Below are 18,849 nucleotides of genomic sequence, written 5' to 3'. Positions count from 1 at the left end.
ATCGCCGATTGGAGTTAGCAGTTGGTGGATCTTTGTTGAACTTCGTCCTGAAGTGTCGTTGCACTGTTATGACTGACTGGTGTGAGTGCATTTCAAGCACGACATACGCTTTCACGGCTCCTGTCGCCATTTTGTCTCACTGCGCCCTCGAGCGCTCTGGCGGCCGAAACCTGAAGTGCGGCTTCAGCCGAACAAAACTTTATGAGTTTTTCTACGTATCTGTAGTGTGTCGTGACCATATGTCAATGAATGGAGCTACAGTGAATTTATGAAATCGCTTCAATCATTTGTAATAGCCCTGTATTAAGCAGAAGAAGTGGATTACCAAATATAAAAATTTGGGTACTTTTAGGAAAGATGAACTGCTGTTCATAACTTTGTAAAGAAACAAGTTACAAGAAAGACAACTGAGCTGGATAATGTTCTCTTGGTAAACAACATCTTCCTGATACATTTTTTTATTTTGCTTCTGGATAAAAAAAATTGGGATAGTCGAGATAAAGGGATACGGTGTCTATACACTGAAGAGTCAAAGAAACTGGTACACCTGCCTAATATCGTGTAGAGCAACTGCGGGCGTGCAAGAGTGCCACAACACGATGTGGCATGGACTCGACTAATGCCTGAAGTTGTGCTGGAGGAATCTGACACCAATCCTAAAGGGCTGACCATAAATCCGTAAAAGTACGAGGGGGTACAGATCTCTTCTGTACAGCACACTGCAAGGGATACCAAATATGCTCAATAAAATTCATGTCTGGGAAGTCTGGTGGCTAGCCGAAGTGTTTAAACCCAGAAGAATGTTCCTATAGCCATCCTGTAGCAATTCGGGACGTGTGGTGTGTCACACTGTTCTGCTGGAATTGTCCAAGTCCGTAGGAATGCGCAATGGACATGAATGGATGCAGGTGATCAGACGGGATGCTCACGTACATGTCACCTGTCAGAGTCTTATCTAGATGTATCAGGGGTCCCATACCACTCCAACTGCACGTCCCACACCATTACAGAGGCTCCACCAGCTTGAACTGTCCCCTGCTGATATGGAGGGTCTACGGAGTCATGAGGTTGTCTCCATACCTGTACACGTCCACCCACTCGATACAATCTGAAACGAGACTAGTCCGACCACACAACATGTGTCCAGTCATCAACAGTCCAATGTAGTGTTGCCTGGCCCAAGCCAGGAGTAAAGCTTTATGCAGTGCAATCATAAAGGGTACAAAAATGGGCCTTCGGCTCTGAAAGGCCGTATCGAAGATGTTTCGTTGAATGGTATGTACGCTGACACTTGTTGATGGCCCAGTATTGGAATCTGCAGCAATTTGCGGAAGGGTTGCACTTCTGTCACGCTGAACGATTCTCTTCAGTCGTCGTTGGTTCTGTTCTTGCACGATGTTTTTCTGGCCGCAGCGATTTCGGACATTTGATGTTTTACCCGTTTCCTGATATTCACCACACACTCGTGTGTGGTCATATGGAAATATACCCACTTCATCGCTATCTCGGATATGTTGTGTCCCATCGCTCGTTCGCCGACTATAACATCACGTTCAAACTCACTTAAATCTTGATAACTTGCCATTGTGGCAGCAGTAACTGATCTAACTGTGGGATCCTGCCCAGTCCTCTCGTATAGGGTGCCTAAAAGTTGCAGCGTTCTCGCAATGCTATACAACAATTCAAGCAAATCACATTAATAGTTCTTATTACACTAAAGGAGATACACAATACTTAACTTTGAATTTACAATGGTGTCGCAAGCGATGGACGACATACAAATAAGGAGTCCTTTGCCGTATACAAGGCCCATGTAAGCAATTGATATTGGTCAGACGTGATCGGAATCATGGTGCTCTCCTAGTACTCTGCGAATACTGTTGGCCGAGGCTGGCAGGAGCGGCGCTTATATTCTCTTCGTCTAGAGGGCGCTCCTGTAGTGGTGCTGTCCTTGTCAGCGGGCTATTGGCTGATGTCATCTCACCGCCTTCTTTGCTTTTGCAGTCTTCCTCTATGTGGCGTCACTGATCGTTACGCCGGAACACTAATAACTTTACTAGGCACTTGTTGTCTTATATAGGTGTTGCTGACCGCAGTGCTGTGTTCTGCATGTTTACATATCTATGTAATTGAATATGCATGCCTATACTACACTACTGGCAATTAAATTGCTACACCAAAAAGAAATGCAGATGACAAACGGGTATTCATTGGACAAATATACTAGAACTGACATGTGATTACATTTTCACGCTGTTTGGGTGCATATCTTGAGAAATCAGTACCCAGAACAATCACCTCTCGTGGTAATAACGGACTTGATTTGCCTGGGCATTGAGTCAAACACAGCTTGGGTGGCGTGTAAAGCTGCCCGTGCGGCTTCAACACGATACCACAGTTCATCACGAGTAGTGACCGGCGTATTGTGACGAGTCACTTGCTCGGCCACCATTGACCAGACGTTTTCAATTGGTGAGAGATCTGGAGAATGAGCTGGCCAGGGCAGCAGTCGAACATTTTCTATGTCCAGAAAGGCCCGTACAGGAGCTGCAACATGCGGTCGTGCATTATCCTGCTGAAATGGAGGGTTTCGCCGGGATTGAATAAAGGGTAGAGCCACGGGTCGTAACACATCTGAAATGTAACGTCCACTGTTCAAAGAGCCGTCAATGCGAAGAAAAGTTGTCCGAGACGTATAACCAGTGGCACCCCATACCATCATGCCGGGTGAAACGCCAGTATGGCGATGACGAATACACGCTTCCAATGTGCGTTCACCGCGATGTCGCCAAACACGGATGCGACCATCATGATGCTGTAAATAGAACCTGGATTCATCCGAAAAAATGACGTTTTGCCATTCGTGCACCCAGGTTCGTCGTTGAGTACAACATCGCAAGCGCTCCTGTCTGTGATGCAGCGTCAAGCGTAACCGCAGCCATGGTCTCCGCGCTGATAGTCCATACCGCTGCAAACGTCGTCGAACTGTTAGTGCAGATGGTTATATCTTGCAAACGTTGACTCTGTTGACTCAGGGATCGAGACGTGGCTTCACGATCAGTTACAGCCATGCGGATAAGATGCCTGTCATCTCGACTGCTAGTGATACGAGGCCGTTGGGATCCAGCACAGCGTTCAGTGTTACCCTCCTGAACCCACCGATTCCACATTCTGCTAACAGTCATTGGCTCTCGACCAACGCCAGCAGCAATGTCGCGATACGATAAACCGCAATCGCGAAAGGCTACAATCCGACCCTTATGAAAGTCGGAAACGTGATGGTACGCATTTCTCCTCCTTACACGAGGCATCACAACAACGTTTCACCAGGTAACGCCTGTCAACTGCTGTTTGTGTATGAGAAATCGGTTGGAAACATTCCTCATGTCAGCACGTTGTAGGTGTCGCCACCGGCGCCAACCTTGTGTGAATGCTCTGAAAAGCTAATCATTTGCATATCACAGCATCTTTTTCCTGTCGGTTAAATTTCGCGTCTGTAGCACGTCACCTTCATGGTGTAGCAGTTTTAATGGCCGGTAGTGTAGTTTCTTTGGCATTTCAGTGTATCATCGGCACTTAAACAACGTACCAGCTCAAGCTTGAATAGAATCAGTCGCCAGTTACTAAAAATTTAACGACGCATATGCAGTATTTCCACTGGCAGCATTAGCATGAGGCACCAGCGACCTGAAGAAAGTTCGCAGACAGAGAGACTGCATACATACAGCACTTTGCCAGTGAGTCAGCTGGTTGGCTCAAGGGTGCACATAGTAGCTGACGACAGATACTGGCAGATAGAGCGAGTGTGGCCTGCTTCTGGGACAAACTCCGGTACGTCAGCGCCAGCGTACGCAGACGCACGAGGCTGGCTGGGTGCGTTTGTGCGTGGCACGGTGCGAGTGTGGCACCACAGATAAGCCCACCTCGGCTGCTGCGCTGTGTTTGCCTGAGGTGGAGACAAACACGGGGCGCACGAGAGAGCGCCCCGAGGGCACGGTGCCCAACGCTGGCTGCACCGCAACCCCACCCCCACCCACATCTCTTCCCTGTCGGAGCCCCTTCTCCCTCACAGCCAAAGCAGCACTGTTCCCCTACTGACTGTCGTAACCGCGCATTTCACTGACGCTCCGAACAGTTCCTCTTGTTCAATAGTTCCTACTCAGTTTCCAGTAAAGATATCCTACTCAACCATCAAGATGAGATATTGGCCTTAGTTAACTATGAGTAAATCTCAGTCAAACTATTTTCAAATTGGTGGAATTAAAATCTAATGTTGCAAAATTACTTCTCAGATTAGCAATGAACCAAATTCAGCTTTTCAGAGCATTCGCACAAGTTTGGCACTGGTGACGACACCTACAACGTGCTGACGTCAGGAAAGTTTCCAACCGATTTCTCATGCACAAACAGCAGTTGACCGGCGTTGTCTGGTGAAACGTTGTTGTGATGCCTCGGGTAAGGAGGAGAAATGCGTACCATCACGTTTCTGACTTGGTTAAAGGTCGGATTGTAGCCTATCGCGATTGCGGTTTATCGTATCGCGACACTGCTGCTCGCGTTGGTCTAGATCCTACGACTGTTAGCAGAATATGGAATCGGTGGATTCAGGAGGGTAACACGGAACGCCGTGCTGAATCCCAACGGCCTCGTATCACTAGCAGTCGAGATGACAGGCATCTTATCCGCATGGCTGTAACGGATGGTGCAGCCACGTCTCGATCCCTGAGTCAACAGAGTCAACGTTTGCAAGACAACAACCATCTGCACGAACAGTTCGACGACGTTTGCAGCAGCATGGACTATCAGCTCGGAGACCATGGTTGCGGTTTCCCTTGACGCTGCATCACTGACAGGAGCGCCTTCGATGGTGTACTCAACGACGAACCTGGGTGCACGAATGGCAAAACGTTATTTTTTTCGGACGAATCCAGGTTCTGTTTACAGCAGCGTGATGGCCGCATCCGTGTTTGGCGACATCGCGGTGTCTGTTCATTGGAAGCGTGTATTCGTCATTGCCATACTGGCGTATCACCCGGCGTGATGGTATGGCGTGCCATTGGTTACACGTCTCGGTCACCTCTTGTTCCCATTGATGGCACTTTGAACAGTGGCCGTTAAATTTCAGATGTGGTACGAGCCGTGGCTTTACCCTTCATTCTATCCGTGCGAAACCCGACATTTCAGCAGGATAAAAAACGATCGAATGTTGCAGGTCCTGTACAGGCCTTTCAGGATGCAGAAAATGTTCGACTGCTGCCCTGGCCAGCACATTCTCCAGATCTCTCACCAATTGAAAAAGTCTGGTCAATGGTAGCCTAGCAACTGGCTCGTCACAATAGGCCAGTCACTACTCTTGATGAACTGTGGTATCGTGTTGAAGCTGCATGGGGCAGCTGTACCTGTACACACCATCCAAGCTCTGTTTGAATCAAAGCCCAGGCGTATCAAGGCCGTTATTACGGCCAGAGGTGATTGTTATCGGTACCGATTTCTTAGGCGGCTGAAGTGGCCGAGCGGTTCTAGGCGCTACAGTCTGGAACCGCGCGATCGCTACGGTCGCAGGTTCGAATCCTGCCTCGGGCATATATGTGTGTGATGTCCTTAGGTTAGTTAGGTTTAAGTAGTTCTAAGTTCTAGGGGACTGATGACCTCATAAGTTAAGTCCCATAGTGCTCAGATCCATTTTGAACTGGTTTCTCAGGATCTATGCACTCAAATTGGGTGAAAATGTAATCACTTGTGAGTTCTAGTACAATATATTTGTCCAATGAATACCCGTTTATCATCTGCATTTCTTCTTGGTGTAGCAATTTTAATGGCCAGTAGTGTAAATAAAATAAAATGTTGTTTTTGTGGTCTTCAGTCCAGAGATTGATTTGATCCAGCTTTCCATGCTACTCTATAGAGTATAAGCCTCTTCATCTTCAAATAAGTACTGCAACCTACATAGTTCTGAATCTGCTTAGTGTATTCATATCTTGGTCTCCCTCTGCGATTTTTACCCTCCACGCTTCCCTACAGTACTAAATTGGTGATCTCTTGATGCCTCAGAACGTGTCCTACCAACCGACCCCTAAAAAAATAATAATATTTGAATAGTTGTCACTGAGGACCTGATAAGCGAATGTCTTTGGAGGAGCCCAGGGTGGAAAGTTGGGCTGGATTGGATGAAGAAATATTCGGATTGCAGTTAAGAAATAATTGAACATTTATTCTCTGGTTAGATTATTCGAAACACAAAAGATATGAACTGGGAACCATAGTGGTAATTGACTGCTGGTACATAATACTCTTCACAAAATAGAGCATGCACTTCATGAGTTGTACCCCAACACGTGGAGAGTGTGTAGGAGAAGTAAAAGAAAGGATTCAATAAGCATATGCACATGTACGAGTACATTCATACTAACAGACAAAACAGAGAGAAGAACAGAATCTGTAAGGATATTACCATACACCACCCTTATATACATTGGGCCAGACAGTAACTGTTTTTACCGGTCAATGGCATGACTAGTAACTTACGTAGAAATTTCCAACTTCGGAAATACGATAAACAAAAAAGCGTGTGGAACAAAAGTGGTTTAGCACACGACGTAGGATTTACATTAAACAATGAACATGAATATACCAACAGCCATACGATTGAGCAATGAACAAAGTTTTACTTCAGTAAACGTCCATAAAGACCACTGATCTCTCCATAACTTCTACCAAAAAGAAACACATTTACCAACAAGATGATCTTTACAAACATGGTCTAACTCAGACGAGATAGACAATGCAAAACACTGAACTCGCGGAAGATATTCGTATCACAAGAACTCACAATCACACGGAAGATTATTTCAAAGTTTACAGCAAAAGAAGATGCATTATCAGAACTGAATGCTCAGTACACCACATCAGAAGCACGTGGGGTCGTTCGTACAATCTCTCACGCTGCCAGAAACACTAAAGGGCTAATAAACCTTTGCTTTGCTACTCGTTGGCTAATTTTCTCAACCTCTTCAGATTTACACAGTTGCTGTTTCGCAGCCATGTTTAAGATTTTGAAATACAGTATTTGCCTGCCCAGGTATCAAAGGCTGTCGTCAAGTACATGGACATTAATTTTAAAATTTTAAAAACAGGGCACACTCCTTCTGAGGAATTTATTTTTTTAAATATCGAAACCTAAGTCAAAGGCTAATAAACCTTTGCTTTGCAACTGGTTGACTGATTTTTTTCAACCCCTTCAAACACGAAACTTGCGAAATTAAATGATATTGAACAATAGAAAAATAATTCTAGCACGAACATATAAAAAACACACAGTCCATTCACAAATAAGATACAGAAAGTAACTGAATTTAGACGAAGGTTGGCTAAAACACTATCCCCTCACTAAGTTGCGGTCAAACAAAGGATTAAGCTAATGAAAAGGGATATTAATAAACATGATACCACTCATTAAGTAAAATGAATTATACGGTTTAATTTGATTTGACTAGAACTTCAAAATAAACTAAGTCTTGCACATAGCAAATGCCTTGATTACACTACTAGAGGTGATGTGAAAAAAACATCTTCGCTTACTCAAACCCCAAGGTGCAACGAGACTCCACGCTACCGGACCGAAGTCCCTCCGTAGCGCCGGAAATGTTCAAAGACAATAGGCTCCAGCTACCTGTACCAATCTAGGGACAACAGCTGATGAGCAGCGACCAAAAGTTTCTCTTTGACCCGGTATAGCTCTATCCAAACTCTACACAAAAGTTGGCTAAACTGCCACTAGCATCCAAAAGAACACAGTGCCCATGGATCAAGGCATTTTGAAGCATCACACACAGACAGTCACGCACTCTCTCAAGCAGAGGGAAGAAATAGTAGGAAAGGGAGCGCAGAAACATAGCATAGGTACATTATAAACGTGGTTGCAGCAGTTCATAGAGAATGGACATATACGTGTGTGAACTCCAGACATGCCATCGGGGCTCATTTCAAAACGGGTCTCATCACTGAAGACAATTCTACTCCAGTCAATGAGATTACAGGCAGAACTCGTATGTGGAGACGCCCCGGATAGTGTTGGTATACCGCCATGACTGTCGCCAGCCATACGGCTCGACAACCAGAGTAAAACAGTTATGGCATGCATGTAGATTTGCACCAAGTATTTCGCAGCTGCGCTTGCAATTAACTAGATATTATTTTCAGTGCTATGTTAATGTGTTTTCTTGTTTTTGCTCTTCAAATTGTGCTTTTCTTGTTTTCGTGTGAAATACTTGATAATTATGCCGTGTGAAAAACGTAACACTTGGCTGAAGACGAAAGCAGTGTGTTAGCGCCACCGTGTAATGAATTAACTAATGTTCAAAGTAGTAATTTGGTAATTGTGCATAGGGAAATGGACGGGCTGCAAATAATGGTGTAGACAGTGAAACAATTAGTGAACAGGGAAGCATTATCGATCTATCGGTCGGCAACAGCTCGCCTCAGGAACCCGAAATGACAGGACACAATCTTGCAAATACTGTAGATTCAGGTTTTGTGTCCTCACCGTTTTCTCAAATAAGTCAAGACACATTTTCCGCTTTTCAAAATGCGAATATTGCCGGTTCAAATGCACTGCCGAATAGCACTGAGGAACATGTTTCAGACAACAGTGCATTGTTATTACAGTTAATGCAACAAATGGGACAAAGGCTACAAAAGTAAGACACAACGCTTAAACAAAATCAGAAACAAATGGGACAAAATCTTCAAAAGTTAGACACAATGGAAGAAAATCTTCAAAAGTTAGACACGATGGAACAAAATCTTCGAAAGTTAGACACAATGGAACAAAATCTTCAAAAGTTAGACACCACGCTTGAACAAACACGTGAAGATTTAACTACTGAGTTACATAAAATCGAATAGAAATACTAAAAAGTCTGTAATGACGTAAAAACACAAATTTGTGAGCATTTCCAACCTATTTTTTCGCGTCATGAAAATGCATTACAGAATCACAAAGCAGCCATAAAAGAACTGCAAACTATTGTTCATGAAAATCACGACACCTTGCAAGCTAAAATTGACTCAGTTGCATCTACCGATTCGGTTACGCAACTTGCAAAAACTCAGGAAAACTTAGAGGACACAGTAGATACGATTTCAACACAAATGGACACTCTGAAACTTGGTTCAGAAAAACATACTGAGGAAATAAGTTCACTATCGGATAAAGTAGCCGAACTTTCGGATCAGTTCACTAACTTAGCTACAAAGGTAGATGATGATCTGAATGACACAAGACCTGTAGCCTTCAATGACACAGAAGAGTATGAACAAATTAGAAAATTCCAACAAAATCAAAATCAAATCAATATACAGTACAAAAGAGAAATCCGGGAAGTACTGATAGGCATAGTTAGCAAATGAAAGATTTTGATAGAGAACAAACAATATATATATATATATATATATATATATATATATATATATATATATATATATATATATATATCTCAGTTCATGACATCCAGTCTTACAAATTTACTGTCTCTGTCCAGATCATCTGCTCTCAAAACTCTGCCATCTCTCTCCCCACATCCACCACTTCTGGCGGCTCACCTCCAGCTGCGCAACGCTACGCGCTGTTAACAGCCAACTGCCCAACACTACAATAGCAAATTCCAACAATACAAACCAGCCACAGACTGCACACAGCACAGCCAGTGATTTTCATACAGAACGCTACACTGCGTTACCAATATAAAAACCTAAGCAGCCTACTTACAGAGGTAATACGTAGGCTGTGGCTTCATTTCTTTTCATAGCTTCATACAATTGGTTTCCATCCGCGGTACTCTTACAACACAGCGGTACGTCAACGATATTCTACACCCCGTTTTGCCATCCTGGGCTTACATCCCAGCAACACCTGAGCCTTCACGCTGCGAGACTTTCTACTGCTTGCCTTCTTTCTTGCCTAACTCTACCCTGGCCAGCAAGATCGCCGGATCTCTCGCGAATTGAGAAAGTATGGAACATTAGAGGCAGGGTCTCCAAGTAGTTCGGGAGTCCGACGATCTGACACGCCATTTGGACAGTATTTGACACGATATTCCTCACGGGGCATCCAACGACTCTGTCAGTCAATTCGAAGCCAAATATCTGCTATCAGCTAGAGGTGGACCAACGCATTATTGAGTCGCTCAATTCGTGAAGTTCCTTGTCTTGAATAAACCATCCAACTTTGGAGGTTTTAGCCATTCGAGTTAGCTGTACTCCCCTTGTGAGTAACAATGAAAAGTCGTCTGAGCCTTTCCACTGGTTTTGCTGGCTTCAATTTTCAGATATTTCTTACTACCTCTGATCATCGGTGAGTCTGTGCATTAAACTTGGGAGAAATATGCTGCCCAGCGCGCGCACACACAGCGGCAACGTCGGTAATTGTCGGTGGGCAAAGCTGGGTGCGCTTTAACCCGTAGTTTCTGCGGGACTGTCGGGGCTTCACGGCTAGATATGCGGCGGCATGAAAGAATAAGCTCAAGGAAAGCGCAGAAAATTGCAAATAAGTGCGACACCCGAGTAAGTCTGATTCTCACAGCAGGGAAAGTATGTGTGTCACGTGATCAGTTAACGACTTCTGTGGTACTAGAGGAAGCTGTAAAAGACGAAACTTATAGCGCCACACAGATACTGAAATATGTACAACAGATATCATCATCATAGGCATTTACTCGTTGACGAGCATGAAATGTCTTTGGTACCGTTACTTTGGTGGCTAAATGGTCCTATTCTGGAGCCACAGATTGTTCCGCAGTAATGCCATACCCAGTTGATGTTGACTAAATGGTGTAACAGGTTTGTTCCTCTCAAGAGCTCTTGTCCTCTTCTACGATCTCTCTTCCTACTCTCTTGTCCTCAGCTCGTGGTCTCGCGATCGCGTCTCGCTTCCCGAGCACGGAGTCCCGGGTTAGATTCCCGGCGGGGTCAGGGATTTTTACCTGCCTCGAGATTACTGGGTGTTTGTGTTGTCCTCATAATTTCATCATCATTCATGAAAATGGCGAGATTGGACTGAGCAAATGTTGCGAATTTGTACGGGCTCTGATAACCGCGCAGTTGAGCGCCCCACAAGCCGAACATCATCATCTTCTTCTTCTTCCTATTCTTCTGCAATTGTCACTGTCTTTCAAAATTAAGTGTTCCTTGGTAAACCATTTGTCCCCATTTGGATCTATATAGGGCTGCAGTTACCAATAATTTGTTTTTTTTTTTTTCTTTTTGACATTTTGTCATATTTGAGTTGAGGACATCTTTATATAATTTTGTTTGCCCTCCCTGTTTGCGTTGGCCATTCTTCAATGGGATTTGCTTAGGGAGACGGGATTTTGGCATGCGGATGATATGACCAGCCCACTGAAGTTGGTGTATGACAATTTTTGTTTCAATGTTGGTGGAGTTGGTTTCTTCCAAAATGCTGTTGTTTATTCACCGATCCTGCCACTTTATTTTCAGTATTCTCCTTAGGCGGCGTTGGTGGTATTTTTCTAAGGACTTTAAGTGACGCCTGTAGGTGGTCCAGGTTTCACGTCTATAAGGAAGTGTAGGCATGATAATGGCATTGAAGACTGTAACTTAGTTTTAACAGTCAAGTCATGGTTATCAAACACTCTTTTCTAAAGACGACCATATGCAGTACTTACACACTTTAGTCTGTGTTGAATTTCAGCATCTATGTTTGAAGTTGCAGAAGGATGGCTTCTCAGGTATGGAAAATCTCTAGAGGTGTTTCATCAACTGAGATAAATGGAGCTGGTGCAGTGGAATTTGGGGTTGGCTGATAGAGGACTTTCGTTTTGTCTGTGTTAAGCTCGAGAGCAATGGATTTGTATGCCAGACTAAATCCATATATGTTAGTTTGTAGATCCTCTTCTGTGTTTGCCAAGATAACGTTATCATCAGCGTACTGAAGTTCGATTAGAGCTGTTGTGATTACTTTCCTTTTAGCTCGTAGTCTGCTAGGGTTGAATAGCTTAACATCAGTCCTATAAGCTATTTCAACACCCAACAGTAGGTTTTCCTTAACAAGGTGAGGTATGGTTCCCACAAATATCAAGAATAGGCTAGGTGCAATAACACATCCCTGCTTGACTCCTAAGGTAATCTTAAACGTTTCTGTGGGTGCACTGCTGTCAAGGACAGCGCCATCCATGTTGTCATGTAGAAGCCGAAGTATTTTGATGTATTTTCTAGGACATCCATTTGATGCCAGAATTTTTCAGTGTGCTTCTCGATTAACAGAGCCAAGAGTTTTAGCAAGGTCCATGAATATCATGTCCAGGGAAGGGCTGGTTCTGTTCTTTAGATTTTTCATGCATTTGTCTTGCACTGAAAATCATATCCACCGTGCCTCGATTATGTCTAAAGCCGCACTGAGTTTCAGGTAGGGTTTTTTCAGCCAGAGGAAGTAGTCAGTTGTAGAGAATCGTAGCAAGGATCTTTTCTGCAAATAAAGAGAGCTCTTGGTGTATCTGGTACTCTGGGACTGGCAAAGCGCAGGAAAAATTGGCAGATTCCATCAAACAGTAAGGGCTAACGACCTCTCCATTCTCTCCCTCCCCGCTGCTCTCCCTCCCTCACACACAAACACACACAAAATTTTGTATTTTTAGGCATAGTTTCAGATTGTGGAATAACAGTCAACTGCACTGGGACAGTTCCTTGAAGTTAAGGGTTTCGTTTGCCAAACAAGTTCTAATTTTACCTACACTACCGGTTTCAACACATTTATGAATCGTTCTTAAATAGTTTTCTGTTTGTTACGAGGTAAACATATCTGTGAATAGCTGCTACGTTCCCCTTGTGTCTTGCTTCGCGTGTTGAGTGACGACAGCGAGAATCTGCGTAATTGGCTCGAGTTGTGTACAGCAGGGTACCGGCTGTCCGACGCCGGCTACGACGTCTGGATGGGGAACCTGCGCGGCAACGTCTTCTCCAAGGAGCACCTCACGCTGTCCACCAGCGATCAGGCGTACTGGAACTACAGGTGAGAGAACCACATCTCTATCTACTATTAGTAGTACTAAATATTACTATCTTCACATTTACACTCACGCTCATAAATTAAGGATAATGCTGATACGTGGTGAAACAACGCTCTGGTGGGCGGTTTGCGGGTTTAAATCACCTCGGGATATGACCATGCGGTGCATTTGACCTGCGTTCGTCGAACGGTGACACTGGCAGCAGTCCACATACGCAGAGGTGTGCTGGTGCATGTCAGAGTACGGTGCAGCGAGTAAGTGTGCAGACGTTTTCAGACGTGCTAATGGTGACTGTGTGTTGAAAATGGTTCAAAGAACCCATATTGATGCCGTTATGAGGGGTAGAATACTAGGGCGACTGGAGGCTGGTCATAGCACTGGCCCTCCGTGTGCCACAAAGTGTGATCTCAAGATTATGGGAGCGTTTCCATCAGACAGAAAATGTGTCAAGGCGCTACAGTACGAGACGTCCACAGTGTACAACACCACTTCTTGTGGTATTGTACAGTACGAGACGTCCACAGTGTACAACACCACCACTAGTATTCTACCTCTCATAACGTCATCAATATGGGTTCTTCGAACCATCAGTGCCCGCAGACATCCACGGAGTACTGCAGGTAGCCTTGCTCGGGACCTTACCGCAGCCACTGGAACAGTTGTCTCCAGACACACAGCCTACAGACGACTGAACAGACATGGTGTATTCACCCGGAGACCTGCAAGGTGCCATCCACTGACCTCTGGTCACAGGAGAGCCCTTAAAGCCTGGTGTCAAGAACACAGTACGTGGTCATTGGAAGAGTGGTCCCAGGTTATGTTACGGACGAGTCCAGGTAAAGTCTGAACAGTGATTCTCGCCGGGTTTTCATCTGGCGTGAACCAGGAACCAGATACCAACCCCTTAATGTCCTTGAAAGGGACCTGTATGGAGGTCGTGGTTTGATGGTGTGGGGTGGGATTATGATTGGTGCATGTACTCCCCTGCAGGTCAGATGTATCGGGATGTCATTTTGCACCAGTACGTCCGCCCTTTCAGGGGTGCAGTGGGTCAACCTTCCTCCTGATGGATGATAAGGCACTTCCGCACCGAGCTGCCATGGAGGAGTACCTTGAAACAGAAGATATCAGGAGAATGGAGTAGTCTGCCTATTTTCCAGACATGAACTCCATTGAGCACGTCTGGGATGTTCTCCGTCGACATATCGTTGCACGTCTTCAAACCCCTAGGGCACTTCAGGAGCTCCGACAGGCACTGGTGCAAGAATTGGAGGCTGTACACCAGCAGCTGCTCGACCACCTGATCCAGAGTATGCCAACCCATTGTGCGGCCTGTGTACGTGTGCATGGTGATCATATTCCTCATGGATGTCTCGGGTTACATGCGCAGGAAACAGTGGCGTTTTGTAGCACATGTATTTCGGGACGGTTTTCTCAACTTATCACCAATACCATGGACTTACAGATCTGTCTCGTGTGTGTTCCCTATGTGCCTATGCTATTAGCTCCATTTTTGGGCAGTGTCACGTTGTGTGGCACCAAATTCTGCAATTATCCTTAATTTTTGATCAGGAGCGTATATGTCGTTCATGTAAACTGGCCAGAAAATTTTTTCCATCCCTCTCATGACAACCATATTTTCTATTCAGATTACCTTCCATTCAGAAAGTGGGTGCACTCAGCGACTGTTATGTGACTTATGAATTAAAGAGTGCAGCAATCAGCCGTAATTTTTTAAATTTTATTACGAAAATCCAGATTTCGGCTAGTAGCTAGCCATTCTCAATGCACTATTTTCTATTCTCAATGCATCCAAGTCCCAGTTGTTCGGGCGTCACTCACAGTTATTTTAATACTACTCTACAAAATCTAAAAAAAGGACGACTGATTGTTGCACTCCATAATTTATATTTATACTTTCTATTTCTTTTATATATATAAAACCTGTTACTGAATACCCTTTTGGTACATACAGCAACCTGTGCTGTAGTAATTGTGCCCATTTGGTCCTCAACTAGCACAGGTAATATTTATCCTGCTCTGTGTTGATATACCTCCTAGTTTCAGCTTGCTTTGATGTTTCCGATTCCAGTTATTGTTTCGTCTTTGGATCCTTACGATGTTTACGTGCTGTTCAGCTATCTCATTCCTATTACCGCGAGTCCCGTAATTTTTGTGATGATTCCTCCAGTTGTCCTCATCTGCCAACTTTTCTAAAAATTTAGCAGTCGTTGTGTAATTACTACCAATATGATGTTCAGAGTTGTTGGGACTGAGCGATGTGGCTCAGTGGTTAGTACACTGGACTCGCATTTGGGAGGACTACGGCTTAAAACTGCGTTCGGCCATTCTGATTTAGGTTTTCCATAATTTCCCTACGTCGCTCCAGGCAAATGCCTGGATAGTTCCTTTGAGAGGGCACGGTCGACTTCCTTCCCATCCTTCCCTATCTGATGGGACCGATGACTCGTTGTTTGATCCCCTTCCCCAAACCAACCAACCAGCCAGAGTTGTTGGAAAGTTCCCAAACTATCTCTCAATTTGTGCACCATTCAGATAAATATTCTAATTTGTGGATCCAGTTCTCAAAGCTCCTTTGTCTAGATTCTCACGTTGCCGTTGTATTATCTTGACACTTGAAAATTAATCCATACACAGTCTTGCTTTTGCTCAGAACTATACTATTTCAAGATTTAGTTTCTGTATTCTCGAAACCTCGTGCCAGAGACACCGAATTTGAAGCCCCACCCCTTAACATTCTCTGCTAATACGTCAACAGCAGCATTAATATTCTGTTAGTCTGTCCACATTCTTGGCAGTACCAGTTCACTGTTCTTAATAAAATGCGTTGGGTACCATCCATCCTACTTTTTGAGTGGATCAGATGGTTCTTCTTTCGCAAGTATGCCTGTACTATGTACGTGTTACAAGACAGAGTCTCGACCCTACTGCAGTTTTTGTTCTGTGTTCGCAATGTTGCTCACTACTTGTGAAGTGGTTGTCGCCTACGTATCCGGTTCCGTCTGTTTCTTTTCATAAATTTCGATCTGTCTGTTAAACTTAATATCTTTTGTGGCTACAACCATCCTCAGATTTGAGAACTCTTTTGTGTTTTTTTTTCTCAGTTTCATTCTACAATTTTCCTACTATGTTTTCCGCAATAGATTCAATATTGTCTTGAATCCTAACCACTTCTCAGTCATATCGACTATTCATATCCGCAACGTGCGACTTTACTACCGCTACTTCAGGCTTAACATTATAGATTTCGGTATCCATAATCCATATTCCTGTTTTAGTAGACTCAACCTTTTCGTTCAGAGTTCGAATATTTCTGTTGGTCGGTTCTTTGTGGGCATCTACAAAACACAAAAAAACTACTGTGAGCATCTATTTTACTCATAGCAAATCATTTTATTGATGTAACTTTGTAATAAATCGTTCGAATTTCCAGTAGTTTCTAGTTGTGTTTCTGACTCTGGTTCCTTTAATTTCCAAGTCGTATTCATCGTCAACTGATTGTGTTTTGATTTGTGTACTGTATTCGGTGGAGCTGACAAAAATGCTTGGAATTCCGTTTCTGTATAGTGTTGGATTTATACGGCGGCGTCTATGATGATTGCTACCCGGCCCTCAAAAGTGGATTCCACTGCTCACGGCTTTCTTTGTTCTACTTCCTGTTCCTTACGAAAGTGGACGAAAGTTACAGTTTCATTACGTTAGATATTTTGGCTATCTTTACTAATCATTAGCAGTGTTTGCTGTACCGCACTACTAGTAGTTTTTTTTAATTTTTTATTATTCGTCTTACTCACATACGGATTTGCCTAAATCCAAAATTCAGACTAATAGAAAAAACCAAAACAGATATTTTCCTGTCTCTTTGTCACCACGTGTAACCTTCACCCTCTCGTGTCGGCTATGTGAAATTTGACACTGATCGAGTCAGATAAACTGCGTCAGAAAATTTTAAGACAATGGTTTCCAAAGTGCATAAATTATCCATGGGAAAACTGTTCTACAAATGGTTCAAATTGAAACGTCCCCTTAGAACAAATTATACAAGACTGTGCTTTAACTGACATACAATATTTTTTAGCGCAACGCAATCTGACTTTCAATAATCCCTACAAAAGAATGGCCCTGTCTAATATTAACCTATACGTTTCACAAATCACTTACCTCACAAAAATCTTCGTTACTCGAACTACTGCAATACAACGAGCGCCACTACTGCCAGCTAAATAAAAGATTCAAACTAAGGAAGGCACTAACTACTGATAGGCATAGTTAGCAAATGAAAGATTTTAATAGAGAACAAACACTGTATTTACCTTGACAGTCATATTATATATAGCAGTTCATGACAGTCTTACAAATTTCAAAACTCCGCCATCTCTCTCCCCACATCCATCACTGCTGGCGGCTCACCTCCAACTGCGCAACGCTACGCGCTGTTCACATCCAGCTGCCGCTGCCCAATACTACAATGGCAGACAACAATGCAAACTAGCCACCGACTGCACACAGCACAGCCAGTGATTTTCATACAGTGCGCTACGTAACGTTGCCAATAAGAAAACATAAACAGCCTACTTATATAGCCCCCATGCTCCCCACAAAAAATTTTACAAATTGTTTTGGGCACTGGCCAATACAGATTTGATAAAGTTTTTCATAATTACAATAACAAAGAAATCAAAGGCACACACTTATTGATACAATGTTGGTCAAAAGCTAAAATTTTCTCACAGTCCATAAAGACAGTCCTGATCGTTCATCATAATAGTAATTACAGTTTTTTTTCATAAAGTCTCATCAGTAAAAGAAATTGCACACAGAAGTAGTGGATTTCCATGCAGTCTTGTAGAAGTAGTGTTGTCCTTCCAACGGAAAGACAGTGCTGACTCTTGACATGCAGACAGGTATTGGTCCACAACAGAGCAAACCCACAGCAGAGTCAGTCAAAATTTTGAAGAGTATTGGTAGGTAGGTCATCACAGAGAAGACCCACTGTAGTCCTGGTAGAGATTGCGGTATTGGTGGGCCACCAGATGCGCAGACCCACTGCAGTCCTTGTAGAAATAATGGTACTGGTGAGTCAGCAAAGACGCAGACCCACTGTAGTCCTTGTAGAAATAATGGTATTGGTGGGTCATCAAAGGTGCAGACCCACTGTAGTCCTTGTAGAGACGGCCAGCAGCCATCTGTTGCAAATGTGCAGGTGCACCATCACCATGGAAGAGTCTTGCGGACAATATAGCAAGTCCATAAACCACGACTTGTGCACTCACAGAAAAAATTTTTTGAAATGTCCTTAGAACCAGCAATGCTGTTATCCAGTCCCTTGCTGAATTATTAACACACGTGCAAACACTAACAGTCCCTACTTCTCACATATTGTTTATATACTATGACCAACAGAAACGTGTGCAGTGAAATGTAACTTACAAGTTACTTAATTTGATGAACTGGTGTCAACTACAATTTTATAACATAAGAATACAATAACAAAGGTACAAAATACATCATTAAAGAACATAATAGTACAGATAACATTTGTAGTAAAACAGGCTTTACAAAAGAATAGAAATAAACATGCACATCAGTGTTTCAAGAATTACGACATGAGTACATACATAAAAGATCAGAATAACTTTCGAAACATCAACTTCACACATGAGCATTAAAACAAAACAGAATAAATAATGTCTAAGCGTATTTACAAGGTAAATAACACATTATTAATGCCAATTATATTTGAGGATAACAGTATTCCTCATCATAGTGAATGTAGCTTAGTATTAGAAAAATTCTACAACATAAG

The 18,849-nt window shown here is 43.4% G+C and overlaps 1 protein-coding gene across 1 annotated transcript in view; it reads left to right on the top strand.

The window, feature by feature from the left end:
• The window catches only part of LOC126195501 (lipase 3-like), a 174,794-nt gene that overhangs the window by 74,751 nt on the left and 81,194 nt on the right, over positions 1 to 18,849 (top strand). Inside the window, exon 3 of the mRNA XM_049934129.1 lies at positions 12,910 to 13,024. Within this exon, the coding sequence (XP_049790086.1) occupies positions 12,910 to 13,024 (115 nt within the window). The remainder of the gene's footprint in view (positions 1 to 12,909; positions 13,025 to 18,849) is intronic.

Source organism: Schistocerca nitens, chromosome 7 (assembly GCF_023898315.1).
Source record: "Schistocerca nitens isolate TAMUIC-IGC-003100 chromosome 7, iqSchNite1.1, whole genome shotgun sequence".
In the NCBI taxonomy this organism is placed as follows: Eukaryota; Metazoa; Arthropoda; class Insecta; order Orthoptera; family Acrididae; genus Schistocerca; species Schistocerca nitens.
Note: the sequence above shows the minus strand (reverse complement) of the source record. Positions and strands in the feature narration are given on the sequence as shown.